Source organism: Daktulosphaira vitifoliae, unplaced genomic scaffold, assembly GCF_025091365.1.
Source record: "Daktulosphaira vitifoliae isolate Bord-2020 unplaced genomic scaffold, ASM2509136v1 Scaffold_2, whole genome shotgun sequence".
NCBI lineage: Eukaryota > Metazoa > Arthropoda > Insecta > Hemiptera > Phylloxeridae > Daktulosphaira > Daktulosphaira vitifoliae.
The window spans coordinates 22,866,761-22,886,003 of record NW_026099573.1 but is presented as its reverse complement, the minus strand read 5'-3'; the positions used below and the strand labels follow the sequence as shown (position 1 = coordinate 22,886,003).

Sequence of the window (19,243 nt, the reverse complement as noted above, 5' to 3'; positions counted from 1 at the left end):
GCTCGACTGTGAAAACCGCACATCACTATTACATTTTTTACATACTAATAATTCAGAAAGAGCAGTAAATACAGCGAAAAAATGTATGAAACAGTAGCCGAAATCCCTATCAACATTGCAATCACGATTTAAATCAGAAGTTTTTAATTTTTTCGCCGAGGTACTAACGTACTCGGAATAGCCTTCGAACGCATGGCGGTTAGGCGGGTGTCGGTTACTAATTTTACTCCGGGTTGTTCTGGTACTTCTTGTTTTACTGCCTTTGTGGCCACTGTACAACTTGTTACTCATAATTAAGTACTATTGAATATAATTCACAGTTAAAAAGTATAGCAAAACTCAAACTAAGAACGTACACAACTAGAACGGCTGATCGACTAAACAAAGAGAAATTGTGAGTAAACACATGCTGTACAGACACTGGAACGATCGAAATTCTATACTTCAAATTCAAAAAAAGATATCGATCATTGGTAACTTCTACTAATTAACAAAGCCACGAAATTAAAAAAAAAAACGAGCATCGCTAAAATAAGGGAAAAATGTGATTTTAGGAAATAAAAGTTTTTCCGAAAAAATTGATTTAAACGAATTTTGAGTTTAGATCAGTACTTGGGCGTTGAAGATTTTGATTCTAGGATAGTTTTAGCATGATTTAAGCCAATAAAAAAAACATGAAAAAAAAAAAATTTGGTGGATATTACCCCTTAAAAGAAATTAAAATTATAAACATTGAATAAGAATTTATCGTACTACAATTATTATATTCAATTGCCATCTTGCAACCCTATTGCGGATCTGAGAATAAAATAAAAAAAATCAAAATCGCAATGGAAAAATAGAGATTGATCGTAGAAGGGTGAAAAATTGAAAATAATATGATTTTTTTTGTCATGATAAAATAAAAACCTTGCTAAAAAAATTAAAGTTTATAATTTACAAATAAAAAATATGGGTTTATCGTAGAAGAGTAAAAATTTAGGGCTGTATATATTTTTGAATGCTGTATCATAAAAAAATAAAAATAAAAAAAATATTGAGGGGTGGACCACCCTTAATATTTAGGTGTATGAAAAATAGATGTTGTCCAATTCTCAGACCTACCCGATATGCACACAAAATTTAATGAAAATCGATCAAACCATTTCGGAGGAGTTTGGCAACAAACACCGCGACACGAGAATTTTATAGATTAAAATTTATTATAGATACCTGTTTTATAGTATAAAAAACCCAGCACAGGGGGGTCGCGGCACAGTGGTGACGTTATATAGCATTATAAAGTTAAATATAATATAAATAATAAAATCGAAAATTTTCACACAAAAATAGCATTCGGTAGCCGTTTTCACCATGAAGACAAGTCCAGAGGTCAAATTTTTTTTTTTCAAATAAAAGTACATTACATTAGCTTTAATTTAAGATATATATAAAAGTGTCAGACCTTCCGGAACATTTTCAAAAGTTAAGTTGAAAAAGTTAATTTTTTGTGAAAAAGTTGTCATTTTAAATCCCCCCCTGTGGGCAGAAAAAAGGTCAAATTTACAAAAAAAATATACCAAATGATAGGTAAAGACATCAAGCATCTATATAAAAAAAAATTATATTGATATGTTCATTTTTGAAAAAGTTACGGCAGTTTTTAGTAAAAAAAATTGAAAAAATTTCGAAAATTAGCGATTTTTAAATTTGTAATTTTTTTGGAGGTTTCCCCCATTTACGGGGAACGAGGGAATTTTTTTCAATTTTTAAGGGTAATGTCTTCGACTAGATACGATTTGTTATCTTTTGACGTATCATTGAAAGAAATCGGTTCGGTGAGAGCTGAGAAAAAGTGGTAACAGACAAAAAAAAAAAAAAAATAAAAATAAAAAAAAAACACATCATAGTAAAACCAATACCTTCTCAGCTTCGCATCGAAGCTAAAAGGTAAAACATAGGATTTTAATTTAATTTTAAGTTAATAATGTAATTTTCTTTTCTTTTATTAATTAAAAAATATGTTTTTGATAATGATTGATATCTAGTAAAAAATCACTACACATATAAAAAATTTAATGTATATTTTGGAGTTTCTAATAGGAACTAATAAATATTTTTAATAAGTTACATTAACTTACGATTCCCCATAAACACTTGAGCATAGTTTAATAAATAAATCTAATGGAAATTTCCCAAAAATTGATTCTTCTTGAGAAGATGTTTGGAAAAAACCAAATTCTGTGCACATTTGATAGGTCCATTGTCTACCTGAAATTTGTTTAAAAAAATTTTAAATTAAATATTTTTTTAATACGTAATTTATTTAAATATTTAGTTATTTAAATTTAATAGGTATATTAAAAGATTTAAGGTATTTCACTTAACTATTTATATATATAAATTTTATAAATTATATTATATATATTCCCCCTGTTGGTCGGGGTTAGAATAGACCATCGGTTGTTCCTGCCTGTCGTAAAAAGCGACTGAAAGGGACTTGTAGTAGGGCAGCAGCTACTACAATATTGGGTGTAGGTGCAGGTAACCTAGAATGGTAGAAACAGCTACACACCAAACAGTAGCCAGCAGATACGGGAACTGTATAACTGGTGGCTGCACTGCGATACGGAAGGCAAGGGGAGACCACCGTATAAATCATCCCAAGAAATAGCAATAACATGAAATCTTCTAAAGTGAAATATTCCGGAGGTAAAATAGTCCCCCGATCGGATCTCCGGGTGGGGACTACTGGAGAAGAAGGAAATGTTAAGAATTGGAGAAGAATAGCTACTTGGAACGTTAGAACTATGTTGCAATGCGGAAAACTAGAAAACTTGAAAATAGAAATGGAAAGAATGAAGATTGATATCCTTGGCCTATCAGAAATGAGATGGCCAAGAGCTGGAGATCTATGGAGTGGGGAATATAGGTTGATACACACAGGAACAGCGGAAAATAACCCAGGAATTGGAGGGGTAGGCATAATAATGAGTAAGGCTATTGGGATAAAAGTTAAAGGATTTGTACAGTACAATGAAAGAATAATATTAGTCAAAATCGAAACGAAACCTAAGGATACAATCATAGTCCAAGTTTACATGCCTACTTCTAATAGCAGTGAGAAGGAAATGGAAGAAGTCTACGAAGGAATAGAAAAAGTCATTGAAAAAGTCAAAGGAGATGAAAATCTTATCATTATGGGTGATTGGAACGCTGTAGTAGGAAAAGAAAGCCTAGGGCACATAATAGGAAATTATGGTCTAGGAAACCGAAATGAAAGAGGAGACAGATTAATAGATTTCTGTTCAAAACACAAATTATTAATAACAAATACCTACTTCAATCACCATCCAAGAAGAAGATATACATGGAAAATGCCGGGAGACATAGGTAGATATCAAATAGATTATATTATGGTCAAGGAGAGATTTAGAAACCAAGTAAAAGACTGCAGAAGCTACCCAGGAGCAGACATAGATAGTGACCATAACTTATTAATGATGAAAAGTAACCTAAAGCTCAAGAAAATAGTATCAACAAGAAAAAATGATCGATGGCAAATAAATAAATTAAAAGAAGAAAAGGCAAATGATAAGTTTAAAGAACTTACGAACAATATAAATATAAATGAGAGAACCGATATAAACTATAGGTGGGGTATTATAAAGAGCACAGTGACAGAAGCAGCATCAAAAACTCTGAAAGAAAATAAAAAGACAGTACCTAGGAAAGAATGGATAACAACAGAGATAGCAAGTATGATAGAAGAAAGAAGAAAGCTTAAGAATGGAACTACTCTTGAAAGTCAGCGGAAATACAGAGAACTAAGAAATCGTGTAATACGAAAGTCAAAAGAAGCAAAGGAAATATTTTTAGAGGAAAAGTGCAAAGAAATAGAGATACAAATGAGGAATGGTAGCAGAGATGCAGCGTATAAATCAGTTAAAAATTTTTTTACCGATTATAAACCAAAAAGGGGGGCAATAGAGGATAACAACGGAGTAATTATTTACGAGGACAAACATAAAGGTAACATATGGAAGAAGTATCTAGAACAGCTATATGAGGGACCAGAACTCACGGGACAAGAAATAGAGCATGAAGAAGTAATGGATAATAACTCAAATTATAGTGTACTGAGAGAAGAATTTGATAAAGCACTTAGAGATCTAAAAAAGAAGAAGGCTGCAGGAATTGACGAAATCCAAGCAGAACTTTGGAAAGAATCTGGCGAAAACATGCGCAGTGAGCTTTTTAAACTCATAAAGGAGATATTTAACTCAGGAAAACTTCCTGTAGACTTTACTAAGTGTAAGATTATTCCTATTCCGAAAAAAGCAACCGCAAACAAATGTGATCAGTACCGTACAATTAGCTTGCTGACACATGTGTCAAAAATACTGACAATAATTATGTCAAGAAGAATGGAATATAAGATCGAAGCCATATTGTCAGAAGACCAGTTTGGATTCAGAAAAAACATGGGTACAAGGGAAGCAATACTGGCTTTAAGAATAATTATCGAGAAAAGAATTAGAAAAGATAAGCCTACATACATAGCTTTTGTGGATATAGAAAAAGCGTTCGACAATGTCAACTGGGCAATAATGTTCAAGATGCTTAAAAAAATAGGTATAGAATACACTGAAAGGAGACTACTCTTTAATCTATACCAGAAGGAAACAGCTGTTATACGATTTGGCGAAACTGAGGAAGAAGCACGCATAAGAAAAGGAGTAAGGCAGGGTTGTACTCTCTCACCTAGCATATTCAATGCATACATCCAGGAGGCAATTAACATAATAAGAGAGAAAATACATTTGGGTATAAAGATAAATGGCAGGAAAATCGATATGCTACGGTTCGCAGACGATATAGCAGTCATAGCTGAAAATGAAGAAGATTTGCAAAGGATGCTAAGGTGTATGGAAGAAACTCTGCTCAATGAACTGAGCATGAAAATAAATACGAAAAAGACCAAAGTTCTCGTATGCAGCAGGAGCAATAATATTACGACAGGAATACATCTGCAAAATAACCAAGAAATAAAGCAAGTAGAAGAGTTCGCATACTTGGGAAGCATAGTAAGTAAGGATGGCAGAAGTAAAAAAGAAATAGTAAAGCGAATATGCCAAGCTAAGATAGCATTTAACAAAAAGAGAGGACTTTTTACTTCAAAAAATATTAGCATACGTACCAGAATATATCTCCTGAAGACATACGTATGGAGTATAATGCTGTATGGCAGTGAGACGTGGACGATTGCCAAAGAAGAGCGAAGAAGAATAGAAGCTTTCGAGATGTGGTGTTTCAGAAGAATGCTCAAAATAAGTTGGACGGGCATGGTAACAAACGAGGAAGTATTAGAAAGAATGTCCGAGAGAAGAACTTTATGGAGCAGTATCAAGAAAAGGAGAAATGAATGGATTGGACATGTATTGAGACATGGTGGGTTGCTAGGATTGATTATAGAAGGCTGTGTGGAAGGAAAAAATGCTAGAGGAAGACCACGAATGGAATATATGCAAAAAATAATAGAGGACCAAGGATGTACTTCTTATGAAGAGACAAAGAGGAAAGCAAGTAACAGGGAAGAGTGGAGAATTGCTACAAACCAATCTCAGGATTGAATACTGAAGAAGAATTATATATATAAATTTTATAAATTATATTATATATATATAGTAATTTTTAGAAATAACCATATCTTGAAGTTCATATCATATCATTTCTCAACAAATACAATTTTAAATTCCAATAGTAATTAATGCAAATCAACAATTGTGAATTGTAAAAAAAAGACTTTAAAAAAATCAAATGTATTAAATTATTTCTACTAAATAAATTATTTCAAATATTTTAATAGTTTTTTATGAATAAAAAAAAATACTGATATTTTTTTATATATAGTGAATAATTACTTCCTGTAGCTGCATCACTTTTCCAAGATACATTTTTGTAAGTTTTAACAAGGTTATTGAAAGTGTAATCAGTGCAATTCTGCGAGTTAAAATTTAATATTTTTTCGTTTACCAAAGCGTATCTATCCAACTTAAAAAGAAATACAATTATTAATTTTTATTCAAATTAAAACATAAATTGAATATACAATACATAATATATAACCAGTAATTCAACATTAAAAAAACATAGCACAATGGTGTCGCGACACAATGGGGACGTAGCATAGTTAAGTTCCGTATTGATGATATCTGACAGTGATTAAAATCACTATCATAAAAAATGCTTCGATGCAAATCTGTAGATAATGTTTAATTCTAAGAAATTGATGGATAATTACAAAAGCAACATCAACTTCTATTTCCTTAATTATATCCAGATTATTAATTCTTAGTTTAAAAATATAATATATAAATAAATAATTATTATAGCAATTAAATTAGTATGAGATTGATATTTAATAATTTAATATTTTAATTTTTTACAAAAATCGTATTTTTTTGATTAACTTTGATGTCCGTTTTCACCTTAAAAACAAAATAAAGTCAAATTTTTCATATTAAAGTATATTGCATAAACTCTATTTAAGATATTTATAAAAGTGTTAGTATTTCTGGTTGGCTTTAAAAAATTAAGTTAAACTCTACTTTCTATATGCATTTTTAAGTTTTGAACCCCCCTGTATAAAGAGTAATAGTACGAATTAAAAAAAGTATCTAAAATGAAAGAAGTAGATAAATATTATTTCTCTTGAAAAAATTGTATTGATCCATACATTATTCAAAAAGTTAAAGAAATATAAAGTTAAAAATGTAAAAATGAATTTTTATAAAAATCGAAATTTTTTATTAATATTGATGTTTGTTTTTACCATGAAAACAAAGTAAAATCCGATATTTTTTTTTTCATAATAAAGTATATTACTTTTAATTTAAGATATATATATATATATTTATATATATATATAAGTATCAGTATTTCCGGAACACTTTCAAAAGATAAGTTGAAAAAGTTGTTTTTTTGAATCCCTGTCGTGGGCTAATGGGTCAAATTTATAAAAACAAAAATACAAAATAATAGGTAAATATCTATTAAATGCATCTATAAAAAAAATTTTATATTGATTAGATCGTTTTTAAAAAAGTTATGGCAGTTTTAAGTAAAAAAAATTGAAAAAATGTCGAAAATTAGAGATTTTTAAATATATTTTTTTGGAGGTGTCCCTCATTTACAACGAACGAGGGAAAATTTTTCAATTTTTGAGAGCAATGTCTTTGACTAGATTTGATTAGTGATCTTTTGACGGATCGTTGAAAGAAATCGGTTAGGCGAGACCTGAGAAAAAGTGGTAACAGACACAAAAAAACACATCATAGTAAAATTAATACCTTCTTAGCTTCGCATCGAAGCATTGAAAAATATTCATTTTTCAATAAATACTCCGAGGTTCAAAATAATGTTAGAATACCCGTTTAGTGTTATAGTTTTTTACTTCATTTTTTTTAAATTAGTTATGCCTACATTTTAGTTAAACAGTATACATCTACATTAGGGGTGTTAAATATCCCCATTTAAACCCCGCTTTAAAAAAAATAATAAATAAATAAGATACCATAGGAGAAGTAATCAATGGTTTATGATAAGTTACAATTTAACAAAAAAAAAAAAATTATGATTTTAATATAGTCTAAAAGTACATTAAATTATTTTTAAAAAATTTACAACGAAATATTAATTGTATTAAAAGTTATAAGAATTGTCAGCTCTATCAGGCTCACTCTGTAGATTAAGTAAGATATTTTCGTTATACAACTAGCAAGTCCTATAACTTATAGAGCTAATACAGTATAATATACAGAATGCATAAAAAAAAGTCGATCTTCAAAATTTTAATGAAAATCATTTTAACTTTATTTTATACATAAAAATAGCATTTTGTGAAGATTTGAAAATCTAAAAAAAAATTTTTTTTATCACTTAACATGTTTTTAGTATTTTGACTAATTACTAATTTAAAAAATCATACCCCTCTGCTCCACAAAAAGGCCTCTGTTATTCAATTTTTGATCAAATATTATGATTAGTATATCAAAATAGTTTGATTTTTATAGTAGAATACAAATTTTTTAGTTTCAACATTTTAAGTCAAAAATTGATAACATGGATATCATAATTGACATCATTATATGGTATATTTCTAGTAGGTCTCAAGTAAACTTAAAATTGAAAAAAATTTTTTTTTTATTCAGTTTGGCTGATATTTATGTATATTACAAGTAAAAAAAATTATTCACTAATTTTAAAAACTTATACCTATTTTTAAAAATGAAGTGTTAGCTGAAAAACAATAGCACAGTGGGATCGCGGCACAGTGTCGACGTGACATAGTTGGGACAAGTATAAATGATATCTATGGAATCAAACATCTGAATTAAAAAATGAAAATATCAAATTGCGTGGTGAACTTGAAATTTCAAATAACGAAGTAATCAAGTTAAAGACGTGTAATGCTACAATTCAACCATCTACTATTGTAAGTCAAGTACTACAGGAATCATTTGAAAAAGAAACATGTTCGACTAACATTATTGCTTATGTAGTACCGGAGTTTTCATCTTCATCTAAGCCTGAACGTATCAGTGGTGATATAAAGGCATTGGTTGCTCTTCTTAAGCCTCTTGGCTTAATATAATTGGCCTCTTATAAAAATTTCTTAGTTAAATGTTGAACAATTATTTGTTAAATTTTCTATTGGTGCTAATCTTTTTGTAATTGGTGGTGTTTATAATCCTCCTCATTCTCCCTCTAGTCTTTATGATACCTACACACGATCTGTTGTATATCATTCAGCTATATCCTAACTATACTTATATCTTTTGTGGTAATTTCAACTAGTTGAAATAATTTGGAATAACGATGATAATGGACTTTTATACTCCTGTCAATCTTCGTTGTCCTTTAATTCCTGAAACATTTACATTTACAGAATGATTTTTTTCAAAAACATTCTGTAGTTAATGACCATAGCTCTATTCTAGACTTAGTATTTTGTAACAATAACTGTCTTACAGTAGATAAGAGTTTTAACTCTCTAGTCTCACTTAATGCTAATCATCCTACTTTATATTTATCCCTTAGTTCTAATCTACCATTAACTAGCTGTGATATTTCTCATGAATTTTTTAATTTTAAAAATTCAAATTTTATTAATATTTGCTTTTTTATTGGAGCATTTAATTGGAAATCTACTTTAGAGCCTTTTGATGCTGACTCAGCCACCAATGTCTTTTATGATGCGTTACATAAATGTATTCTTGATTTTGTTCCCAAACGTTGCTTTACTATTTCTACTTACTCTGTGTGATTTTCTAAAGAGCTTAAACTTATCCTGTTTCAAAAGAAACGTGCCCATGATGCGTTTTATAAATCAGACACTAATGCTTCTAATTACAAGGAATTTTCTTTTTGGCGTGCCAAATTTAAATTTGAGCCAAAAAAATGTTATTCTAAGTACGTTGAAATTGCTAAACTATCGCTTAAAAATAATTCTAGACACTTTTGGAAGTTTGTGAATAATATCAGGACTTCTAATAGAATTCCTAAAGTATTGTCCTTCAATGGCGTAATCTCTTTAAATGAACAGGAAGTAGTTGATCTCTTTTCCTCATATTTCTCCTCTACCTACTTTTTTAATAAAATAAATCTTGATACCGAACAACTAGGAATTTTACAATATGACTTACCCAGTTCGATCAGAATAAGTGTTTACGATGTTTACCAGGAGCTTTATTACTTGAAAGGGAATTGGTCTGTTGGTCCGGATGGATTATGTGATGAGGTGTTATTCCAGTTGAGGTCCTAAATTGCTTTTCCTCTGTGGCTAATTTTCAGTAAATCTTTATATGGAGGCATTTATCCTTCCCTATTTAAATTAAGTTCTATTACACCAATTCCCAAAACCACCAGCTCTGCTTTTGTGTATGATTACAGACCTATTTCTGTTCAGTCTCACATTTCAAAAATGTTTGGAAAGCTCGTCCTTAATGTAATTCACCCTTTATTAAAACATATTATTTTATAGGAACAACATGGTTTTAGTCCTGGGCGGTCAACTACCACTTGCAACTTGTTTTTTTGTAATCATGTTTTAAATGCTTTTGAGCAAGTGTCCCAAGTTGATGTGCTTTATACGGATTTCAAAAAGGCATTTGATTCTGTTAATGATGAAGTTCTTCTTTAAATAATTAAATTAAATGGATTTGAGAAACCTCTTTTAGAATGGTTTGACTCGCTTCCTCTGGGGTACCTCAAAGTGGACACTTATTATCTATATTATTTTCTTTATTTGTAAATAGTATAAAAATGTATTACTAAACTGTAAATTTTTGTTTTTTGCTAATGATATGAAGCTTATCTTACAAGTTAATTCTATTGATAACTATAAAACTACAGAATGATTTAGATAGATTTACAGCGTGGTGCTTAAACATAGGTTTAACCCTAAACTTCGAAAAATGACGTGTTATGACATTAACAAGGTCTCGGTCACTTATTATTTTTACTTATAGCCTTTGCGATGCTAATGTTGTACGACAAATTGATTTTGTACTTGACCTTGGTTTTAAGTTCAGTAAAACATTGGACCCTAAGTCTCATATAGAAATGGTGTGCTGTAAAGTGATTAAAAAGCTCGGCTTTGTAATTAGATTAGAAGCTAAATTAAAACTAAATTCTTCCTTAAGAATTTTATATTCTTCATTGGTCCCGTCAATTATTGAATATGGTTCTATTGTTTGGAATCCTCATTCTTCATCGGATTCCAATCAAATAGAAAGGGTACAACGGAGATATTTGAGGTATGCTGGATTTATTTTGGATATCCAGCATGACCCTCATGATTATTCTCCAGTGGCAAACAAACTTAATTTTACGTCGTTGGCGGATCGCAGAATTGCTGCAGGTTTAAATTTTGAAATGAATTGCTGGAAGGTAATTTTGACTCGATGTATCTTTTGCAGTTAATTAATTTTAAAGATCCTCAGAGAAATTCTCGTTCCCATTTTCCTTTGTTCATCCAAATTAGTTCTATAAATTACTTACAAAATGAGCCGATTAGAAAAATTTTAAATAGTGCCAATATAGACCCACATATGTTATCTTGTTAACCACTTCCTTTTCCTTATTTTTTACTTTAAAACGATAATTTTTTTTTTATATATATATACATTACTTCAAATATTCTATTGAATCATTGTGAATTATATTTATACTGATATTATTTTATGAAATTTTTAAATAACCTGATATTGTAAAAAGGGCTAAGCCAGTTAAATTTATAAATAAATATCTAACAGTGATATAATCACTATCATAAGAAACGCTTCGATACAAATCTTTAGATAGTGTTTAATTTTCAGAAATTGATGAATTATTCGAAAAGCAAAAGTTACCCCTATTTTTTGTTCAACTTTGACAGTCTTTTGCATATAGAAGATAGAACTTATAGTACATAATGTAAGTTTTAATTTAACATATGTTTAAAGGACGCAGTATTCCCGTAACATTTTCAAAAGTTAAGTTGAAAATGTTCTACTGTTTATACGTATGTTTTAAGATTTGATCGCCGCTTGTACAAGGAGAAATCGTCTGATTTAAAAAAAGGTATGTTGGATGAAAGGGATATATATATATATATATATAATGTATTAAGAAATAAAAATTTGTGTTGATCTATACATTTTTCAAAAAGTTATAGCAATTTAAAGTTGAAAATATAAAATATAAAATCGAAAATTTTAACATAAAAATAGCATCTTTTTAGCTACATCAGACATTCGTACGTAGCATATAAATCGTGGGAACAATTTTTTTTTTTTAACTTATATTGTGTAACATAAGCTTTAATTTAGCATATATTTAAAGGACATAGTATTTTCGGAACGTTCTCAAAAGTTAAGTTGAAAAAGTTAATTTTTTGTGAAAAAGTTGTCATTTTGAATCTCCCTCTGTGGATAGATAAAGGGTCGGATTATCAAAAAATTTATATCAAATAAAAGGGAATTACTTAAGGTTTCAATATAAAAAAATATTTCAATTTTTGAGGATAATGTCTTCAACTAGATACGATTTGTGATATTTTGACTTATCGTCAAGAACAATTGGACTAGTGAGAGCTGAGAAAATGTATCGACAAACACAAAAAAATAATAATAATAAACACATCATGGTAATATTAATACCTTCTCAGCTTTGCATCGAAGCTAAAATACATATTGAAAGTAGAACTTTTTCAACTTAACTTTTGAAAGTGTTTTAAAAGTCTGACATTTTTATATATATCTTAAATTAAAGCTTATGCAATATATTTTAATATTAAAAAAAAAAAATTCGGACTTTATTTGATCATTAAATACTTCTAAATTATTTTTAATTTTTGTCAAACAATTCATATATACTAAATACAATAAATAACATAAGAAAAAAACTTTATTTTTTCGTAAAATTATGCATCAGTATAAATTTAGTTAAAAATTAACAAACCTATGACGTCATAGATTTTTCTGATTTTAATAGTAAAATTTTGAACGTTTTTAATTTTATTTCTCGCGGTCGTTATATTATTAAGTAAGAAAAAATAAATTACATATAGTTGTACTAAAATTAATTTTTGATATGAATATAATTGTATCATAATATAATCATTTTAAAACAAATACAGTTTTAATATAAACTGTAATTCAAGCCATTACACTTCATTTTTTTACTTCGTTGTAACTCAATTTTGAGCCTATATATTGAAATACATTTAACAATTATAATACACAAATTTTTAGTAAATTTACGTTCAATTTAATTTTAATGTATAATGGAAAACTCAAAGATCAAATCTCACCATCTAACATTTACGCCAAAAAAAAACATTATTAACTAAAATCTCCCATTAAAACGTTCTGTTTTAGTAAATTTTTATATTTACAAAGTGTTACTAAACAACTAATATCTATTAGTCAATATCTATATTCAAAGCCATTAATACAGGTGTGATCAAAAATTGACAGCCATTATAACACTTAAATGTAAAACTTTCACAAATAAAACATCTTTATAAGAAGTGAATTAAGTTAATAAAGAAATACTATTGTTCAAAATAGCAAAGATATTAAATTTCTGAAGTCAATAGATATTGTCTTTGACATATCAATCGCTAATTCTTTAGAGATCGATTTTTAAACAAAGAAAGTAAATTATTTATTTCTAAACCAGTCTTTACTACTAAAACAAAATAAGAATAAATTTATTACATAAACTTAAGAATGAAATTTAAGTACTGTTTAATATGAGTAAAATATTGCTAATTATACAGTGATAGCTTATTTGGATGTGAAGTTATAGGCTATAGAATATAAGGTGTTTTTTTATGTTTTTAATTATAAAAAATGCACTATCTGGTAAAATAACAATTTTTTTTTTTATTATGACCTTCAAGAAGTCTATGATAAAAGTTTTAAAAATGTTTGAACTATAGCCGCACACACATTAGGTGATCTCACGTGGAATGACCCTACCGTAGATTTTATCCAAATTCTATATGTTTACTAAGGAAATTTAAACATTTTGTCTGAGTATAGTCACATAAAATTGTTGGCTAATATTATGAATTATAAAAATTAATATTTATGAAATGTTGTATACTTTTTTTTTGAAAGTCTATTTTTTATTGTGAAGAAAGTTCTTTATTGTCCAGTGTATTTATTCATAAGTAACAATTTTTTTTTTTTGAAAAGTGTTGTATCAATCCCTTTAAATTTTTATACACGTTAAAACTAAAGAAATATATTCAAAATAAAATAAAAATTAAACATATATTAAATATATGTTAAATATTCATTTATTTATATATTATAATTTAAAATCAAAGAATTATAATTAGGATATAATTAAGTAGATAGAAGTTCATATTGTTTTTATAATTATCCACCAATTTCTTAACCCTGGAACGCTAGCGACATCTTATAGGCGCATTTTACTAACGATGCGTCAATTTCAATCCTTGGATAGTTTTTATTGTTAACGGTGTGAGCATAGGGTGAGTTGCGATAAAAACGAGCTATGATCATTTTTAAAAGAGTCTTTATTCAAATCACTTAAAAAAGGTACAGAGGTGTAGGAGGGAATGGACAGAAGGGGAAGCGTTTGGCTCGCGTACGATGCGTCAGTCTGATGTACGCTAGCGTTCCAGGGTTAAAATTAAATACTATCTACAGATTTACATCTAAGCGTTTCTTATAATATTAATTTTAATATTGTCAGATATCATCTATACTTGTCCCAACTATGCTACGTCCATACTGAGCCGCAATCCCACTGTGCTACCGTTTTTTTGGTTAAAATACTAAACACACGTTGAGCGACCAGTCAATTTTTTTTAAAAAATCTCAAATCTTCACAAAATGCCTATTTTAATGTATAAAATAAAGTTAAAATGGTTCTCATTAAATTTCGAAGATCAACTTTTTTTTATTCACTCTATAACATACTATATACATTGTATATAGTATGTTATAAGTTCTATAAAAACAAGAAAAATGGTGCCTAATGTTTGATTTTCAAAATATTCATACCGGTGACAAAATTAATTTATTTGTCATGATATCACATAAAGAATCTAAAGTTGGCTTGTTTGTAGATGTAGCTCCTAGTCTGTTAGATCTGTAGTATTGGATTATATCAGCGAAATTGCTAGCTAAATTGGCAAACAAACTCCACAAATCGATTTTATTGTTTACTTCCAAAGGATCACACAATCTAGAAAAACAGGATAAAAATTTTATAAGAGTAAAACTAAATTATTATCTCAAAAATTACTTGAAATTATTTATATTATTATTTACATTCCCTTGATCACTTTTAATGAGATCATTTAGCATTTTAGTAGCTAGTTTGATTTGTACTGCACAATCTGGATTATAAGTATTCAATATATTTTCCACTATTTTGTAATATTCTATAAATAATAATAAAAAATTGTATTTGTGTTACATTTTAAATCAGCTTAATATATTAAAAAGCTGTATATGGTATTTATAGATTTGGAGAAAGCATATGATAGAGTACTGAGAGAGGTTTTAAAGAGGGCATTAATGAGAAAAGGATTCCCGAAAAGTTACATTAATATAATAGAACATATGTATGATGGCACTTTACCCAGGTAAAAAGTGTAAGAAGAGTAAAAGAAGGTTTTAGGGTAAGAGTAAGAGTGCACCAAAGTTCTGCTTTAAGCCCTTACTTATTTTCTATAGTCATGGATGAAATTACTAGAAAAATAAAAGGAAAGTGCCGTGGTGCATGTTGTTTGCTGACAATATAGTGTTAATAGGAGAAAATAGGGAGAAAATTAATTAAAGGCTAGAAGTGTGGAGATCAGCTCTTGAAGAAAAGGGTTTAAGAATAAGTAGAAGTAAGACAAAGTATATAGAGTACGAGTATGACAAAGGAGAACACGAGGTGGTTGAAATGAGGAGACCAGTGACAATAGGCGAGGACATGATTGAAGAGGTGGAAAGTTTTAAGTATTTAGGATCAGTTATGCAAAAGAGCGGTGGTATTGATGAGGATGTAAGACACAGGTTTAAGTGCGGATGGTTGAAGTGGAGAGAAGCGCCCGGCGTCTTATGCGATAAAAAAATTCCAATGAGGCTGAGAGGTAAGTTCTATAAGACTATAATGAAACTAGCTATGATGTATAGTTCAAAGTGTTGGGCAGTTGATAAGAAAGTAGAGCAGTGGAGTGTAAATTAATAGGTGTAGCGTCAATCTTTGGTAAGATAAGAGAAAATAGACTTAAATAGTTTGGTTATGTTAAGAAGAGAGAATAATCGGAAACTGTGAGAATAATTATGAAAATGAATGTCGAATGAAGAAAAGGTAGAGGAAAACCATAATAGAGATGAAGAGATGTTATTGAATGTAATATGAGAACCGCATATGTGAGCGTAGATGATGTGGGAGATCGTGTCAAGTGGAAGTTTAGAATAAGAGTGGCTGACCCTAATATAAAAAAAAAGTTTGAAGATATTATAAGTTTATAAACAAAAGCGTATTTACACCTTTTTCATAGGCTGTAACAGAGGGTCTTAACTAAAATAAAAATAATAGGCTTTTGAAGTCATGTTTTATGCTGCTTTTTGAACTATTGAATAATAAATATATATTTATTTAATATAAATAGACAATTTGAAAAATACATAAAACCGTTAAAAATTTTTTAATTATTGAACTTGTAAAACTTAAGTAAATTTGTGTAAATAAGCTAATTTGGAACGTAGGTCGATTAAAAAAATTAAGTTCTTAAATCATACAAATAACATTTAATTTAAGAACTACGAGATTTTTTACGTAAGAAAGTTAAGATAGCTTTTCTTAATTACACAATGCTTCTAAATTTACAACGAAGCATATTAAACAATTTTCTCCAACTTGAACTGCATTTTAGATTCAAAACTGCTTACCATTAAAATCTGCCTTTGCTAAAAGAGGACCACTAGAAGAAACAGCTGCATGTATAAGATGAGGAAACTTCATTCTTGACCATGCAGCTAACGATCCTGCGTATGATCCTCCAAATACTACCCATTTTGCTGTAGATGAAATATTGAATTTTGTTTTAGAATCAATAATAAATTGAGCTAAATCAGCTAAAGCTTGTTCACTGCTTAAGTGCACTAGACTTTCAGAACTGAGATCACTAAATAATATAACCAACAAAGAGATATTAAAAGTATTAACAACAAATTATTAATAAAAAGTAATTTGTGAAAAACTAATAAATTTTAGTAAAACTATTTAAAAAAAATATTTTTACCTTAATTTTTATTTAACCTGTATAAATATCTAGATTAAATGCTTGAATTTCGTTATTTAATTTTAATTTATCACTAATTATATTTAAATTAATTCTGCATTATATTTAAGTTGGAACTTTTTTTGTTTAGTATATTTACAGATATATTCATACCATCATAAAAATATGAATTAAAATTAACTTTATACAATATACTACTTAATCCTATAGATATAAAAATTACAAATGTAGGATCAGCAAAAAGAACTAACTGTGTTTTATGCAATGTATGAAGAAATTTAGCACAGCTTCAAATCTGAACTTCATAAGCCCAAACAGGTCATATCTACATTTCATAATTTTAATATACTACTATGATATTAATAAAATTTTGAATGACATTATTACACTAAAAACGTAATATCATGAAAACATAGAATCATAGGCGCAATTTGATAGATCCAAAAGGGACTTAGCCCCTACTTTTGTCACAGACCTTCCAAAGAATTATGAAAATTATATATTAATTATACAATACAAAAAGTTGTATTGTAAAATTATATTAATAAGAAAACTTTTTATGTACAATAATGAATAACAACGCCTGTGTTTACCAGAATTGATTTCTTTAGTTTAAATAAAGAAAAAATTATAACACTATAAATATTTTAAATTAATAAACGGTAGCACATGGAGTCACGGTACAGTATGGACGCAGCATAGTTGAGAGAAGTATTGATGATATCTAATAGTAATTAAAATTACTATTATAAGAAACGCTACAATGCAAATCTATAGATAATGTTTAACTAATATAAATTAGTGTCTAAAAGTAACATCAACTACTATTAATATTTTTTGTTAATTATTAAGAAATACACTGGTCTACTAAAAATTTTCATCAGAGTAAAAATATGCCTTTCTAAGTTACTTTTTGGCACTGAACTCAAGTCTATAATTACATTTTTTCTATCACCTTGTTTTTGAGAATATTACTAATTAGTAAAACAAGTATATAAATATATAAAAATAATTATAAACAATGTAATCCGTGTAAAATGTAATTTTTAACCTATTTTTTGGTCTTTTAAAGTTGAATATTATGAAAGTTTATAATAAAAAAAATTGAAAATTTTACCATAATTTATTTTCATAACTTCTAAGTCATTATATAAGAAATTTTATGAGAATTGAAAAAATGGTATAGTTATGATTACTATGCAGCCAGAAAAATTTTGAATTACTATTTACAATAAATTTATGAGAAAAGCATAACATTTTGTTAAAGTCACTACTTTTTCTATTAATATTGAAATAATTAATTTCAACAGAAATCATACCAATCATTTTTAAGTCGTTTTTTAGTGTTTAAAAAGATTCTACAATTGAAATATTCAGAAATAAATCATTAATTTTAATGATTTATTTTAATTAAACATAAGTTAATATAAGGTAAATATTTTGTAAAATAAATTATTGCTATAACTATGGCTTATTTTTACAAAAAACCATAGCACAGTGGGGTTGCGGCAAAGTGTAGACGTTGTATAGTTGGGACAATTATAGATGATATCTGACAGTAATAAAAATCACTATCATATGAAAAACGTTTTGACACAAATCTAAATATATATAAAAATAATAATAATATAAATAAAAATAAGATACAAAATCCATGGTATTCCGATTTTGCCTTTGGCTTGCTTTGGCCCATATTGGACCCACCTTGGGTTCTTGTTAAGTTAGGCTGGTTTTACAAACTCTTATGTTAATTGGATAGCTTAATTAATAAATTGATATAACATTCATAAAAAGCCATCACTTAAGCCACATTATATAATGTAACAGTTACATTGTAATATAGTATATACTATGTCATTAAGGATAAGATACTAATTTTTTGGAAACTATTGAAAATGCTGAATTCTTGTTAAAGGAAAATATTGTTTGACTCAAAAAACTCTACAATTTTAAAAGTTAAATCTATTTTTTTATCCCTTCAAGAGTAAAAAACTTGTTTTTTTAATAGAAACCCTTATTTTTAGTTTGATAGAAAAAAAGTGTTCAAACAACTTTGTTCTTATAATTTATTTATACCTGATCAACCGTTTGCCTTTTAATATTGTTTAAGAATTTAGGTTTAAAATACAAAATAATCATTACTTTACATGCCACGCCCGTATAATAGACTTGAATAATTAAGGATAAGATTCCTTTATGTTTGATAATATCATGTTATACCTGTGACAAATAACGAGTATTGATGCTAAATAGAAAATTATCAATAGAAATTTGGAAAAGAAATCATTAAATTTTAACAAGCAATAATAGAATATCAGTTCATCAAATAAGAAATACATGGACAAAATTATTTGAATTTTTTAGCTTCGATGCGAAGCTGAGAAGGTATTAATTTTACCATGATGTGTTTATTTTTTTTTATTTTTTTTTTTTTTTTGT

The 19,243-nt window shown here is 28.1% G+C and overlaps 1 protein-coding gene across 1 annotated transcript in view; it reads right to left on the bottom strand.

The window, feature by feature from the left end:
* LOC126899563 (putative serine protease K12H4.7) overlaps positions 1-19,243 on the bottom strand; it is a 156,470-nt gene that overhangs the window by 4,376 nt on the left and 132,851 nt on the right. Inside the window, exons 5-9 of the mRNA XM_050674596.1 lie at positions 16,452-16,687; positions 14,809-14,947; positions 14,565-14,748; positions 5,904-6,033; positions 2,121-2,250 (exon numbers count right to left, since the gene is read on the bottom strand). Of these exons, the coding sequence (XP_050530553.1) occupies positions 2,121-2,250; positions 5,904-6,033; positions 14,565-14,748; positions 14,809-14,947; positions 16,452-16,687 (819 nt within the window). The remainder of the gene's footprint in view (positions 1-2,120; positions 2,251-5,903; positions 6,034-14,564; positions 14,749-14,808; positions 14,948-16,451; positions 16,688-19,243) is intronic.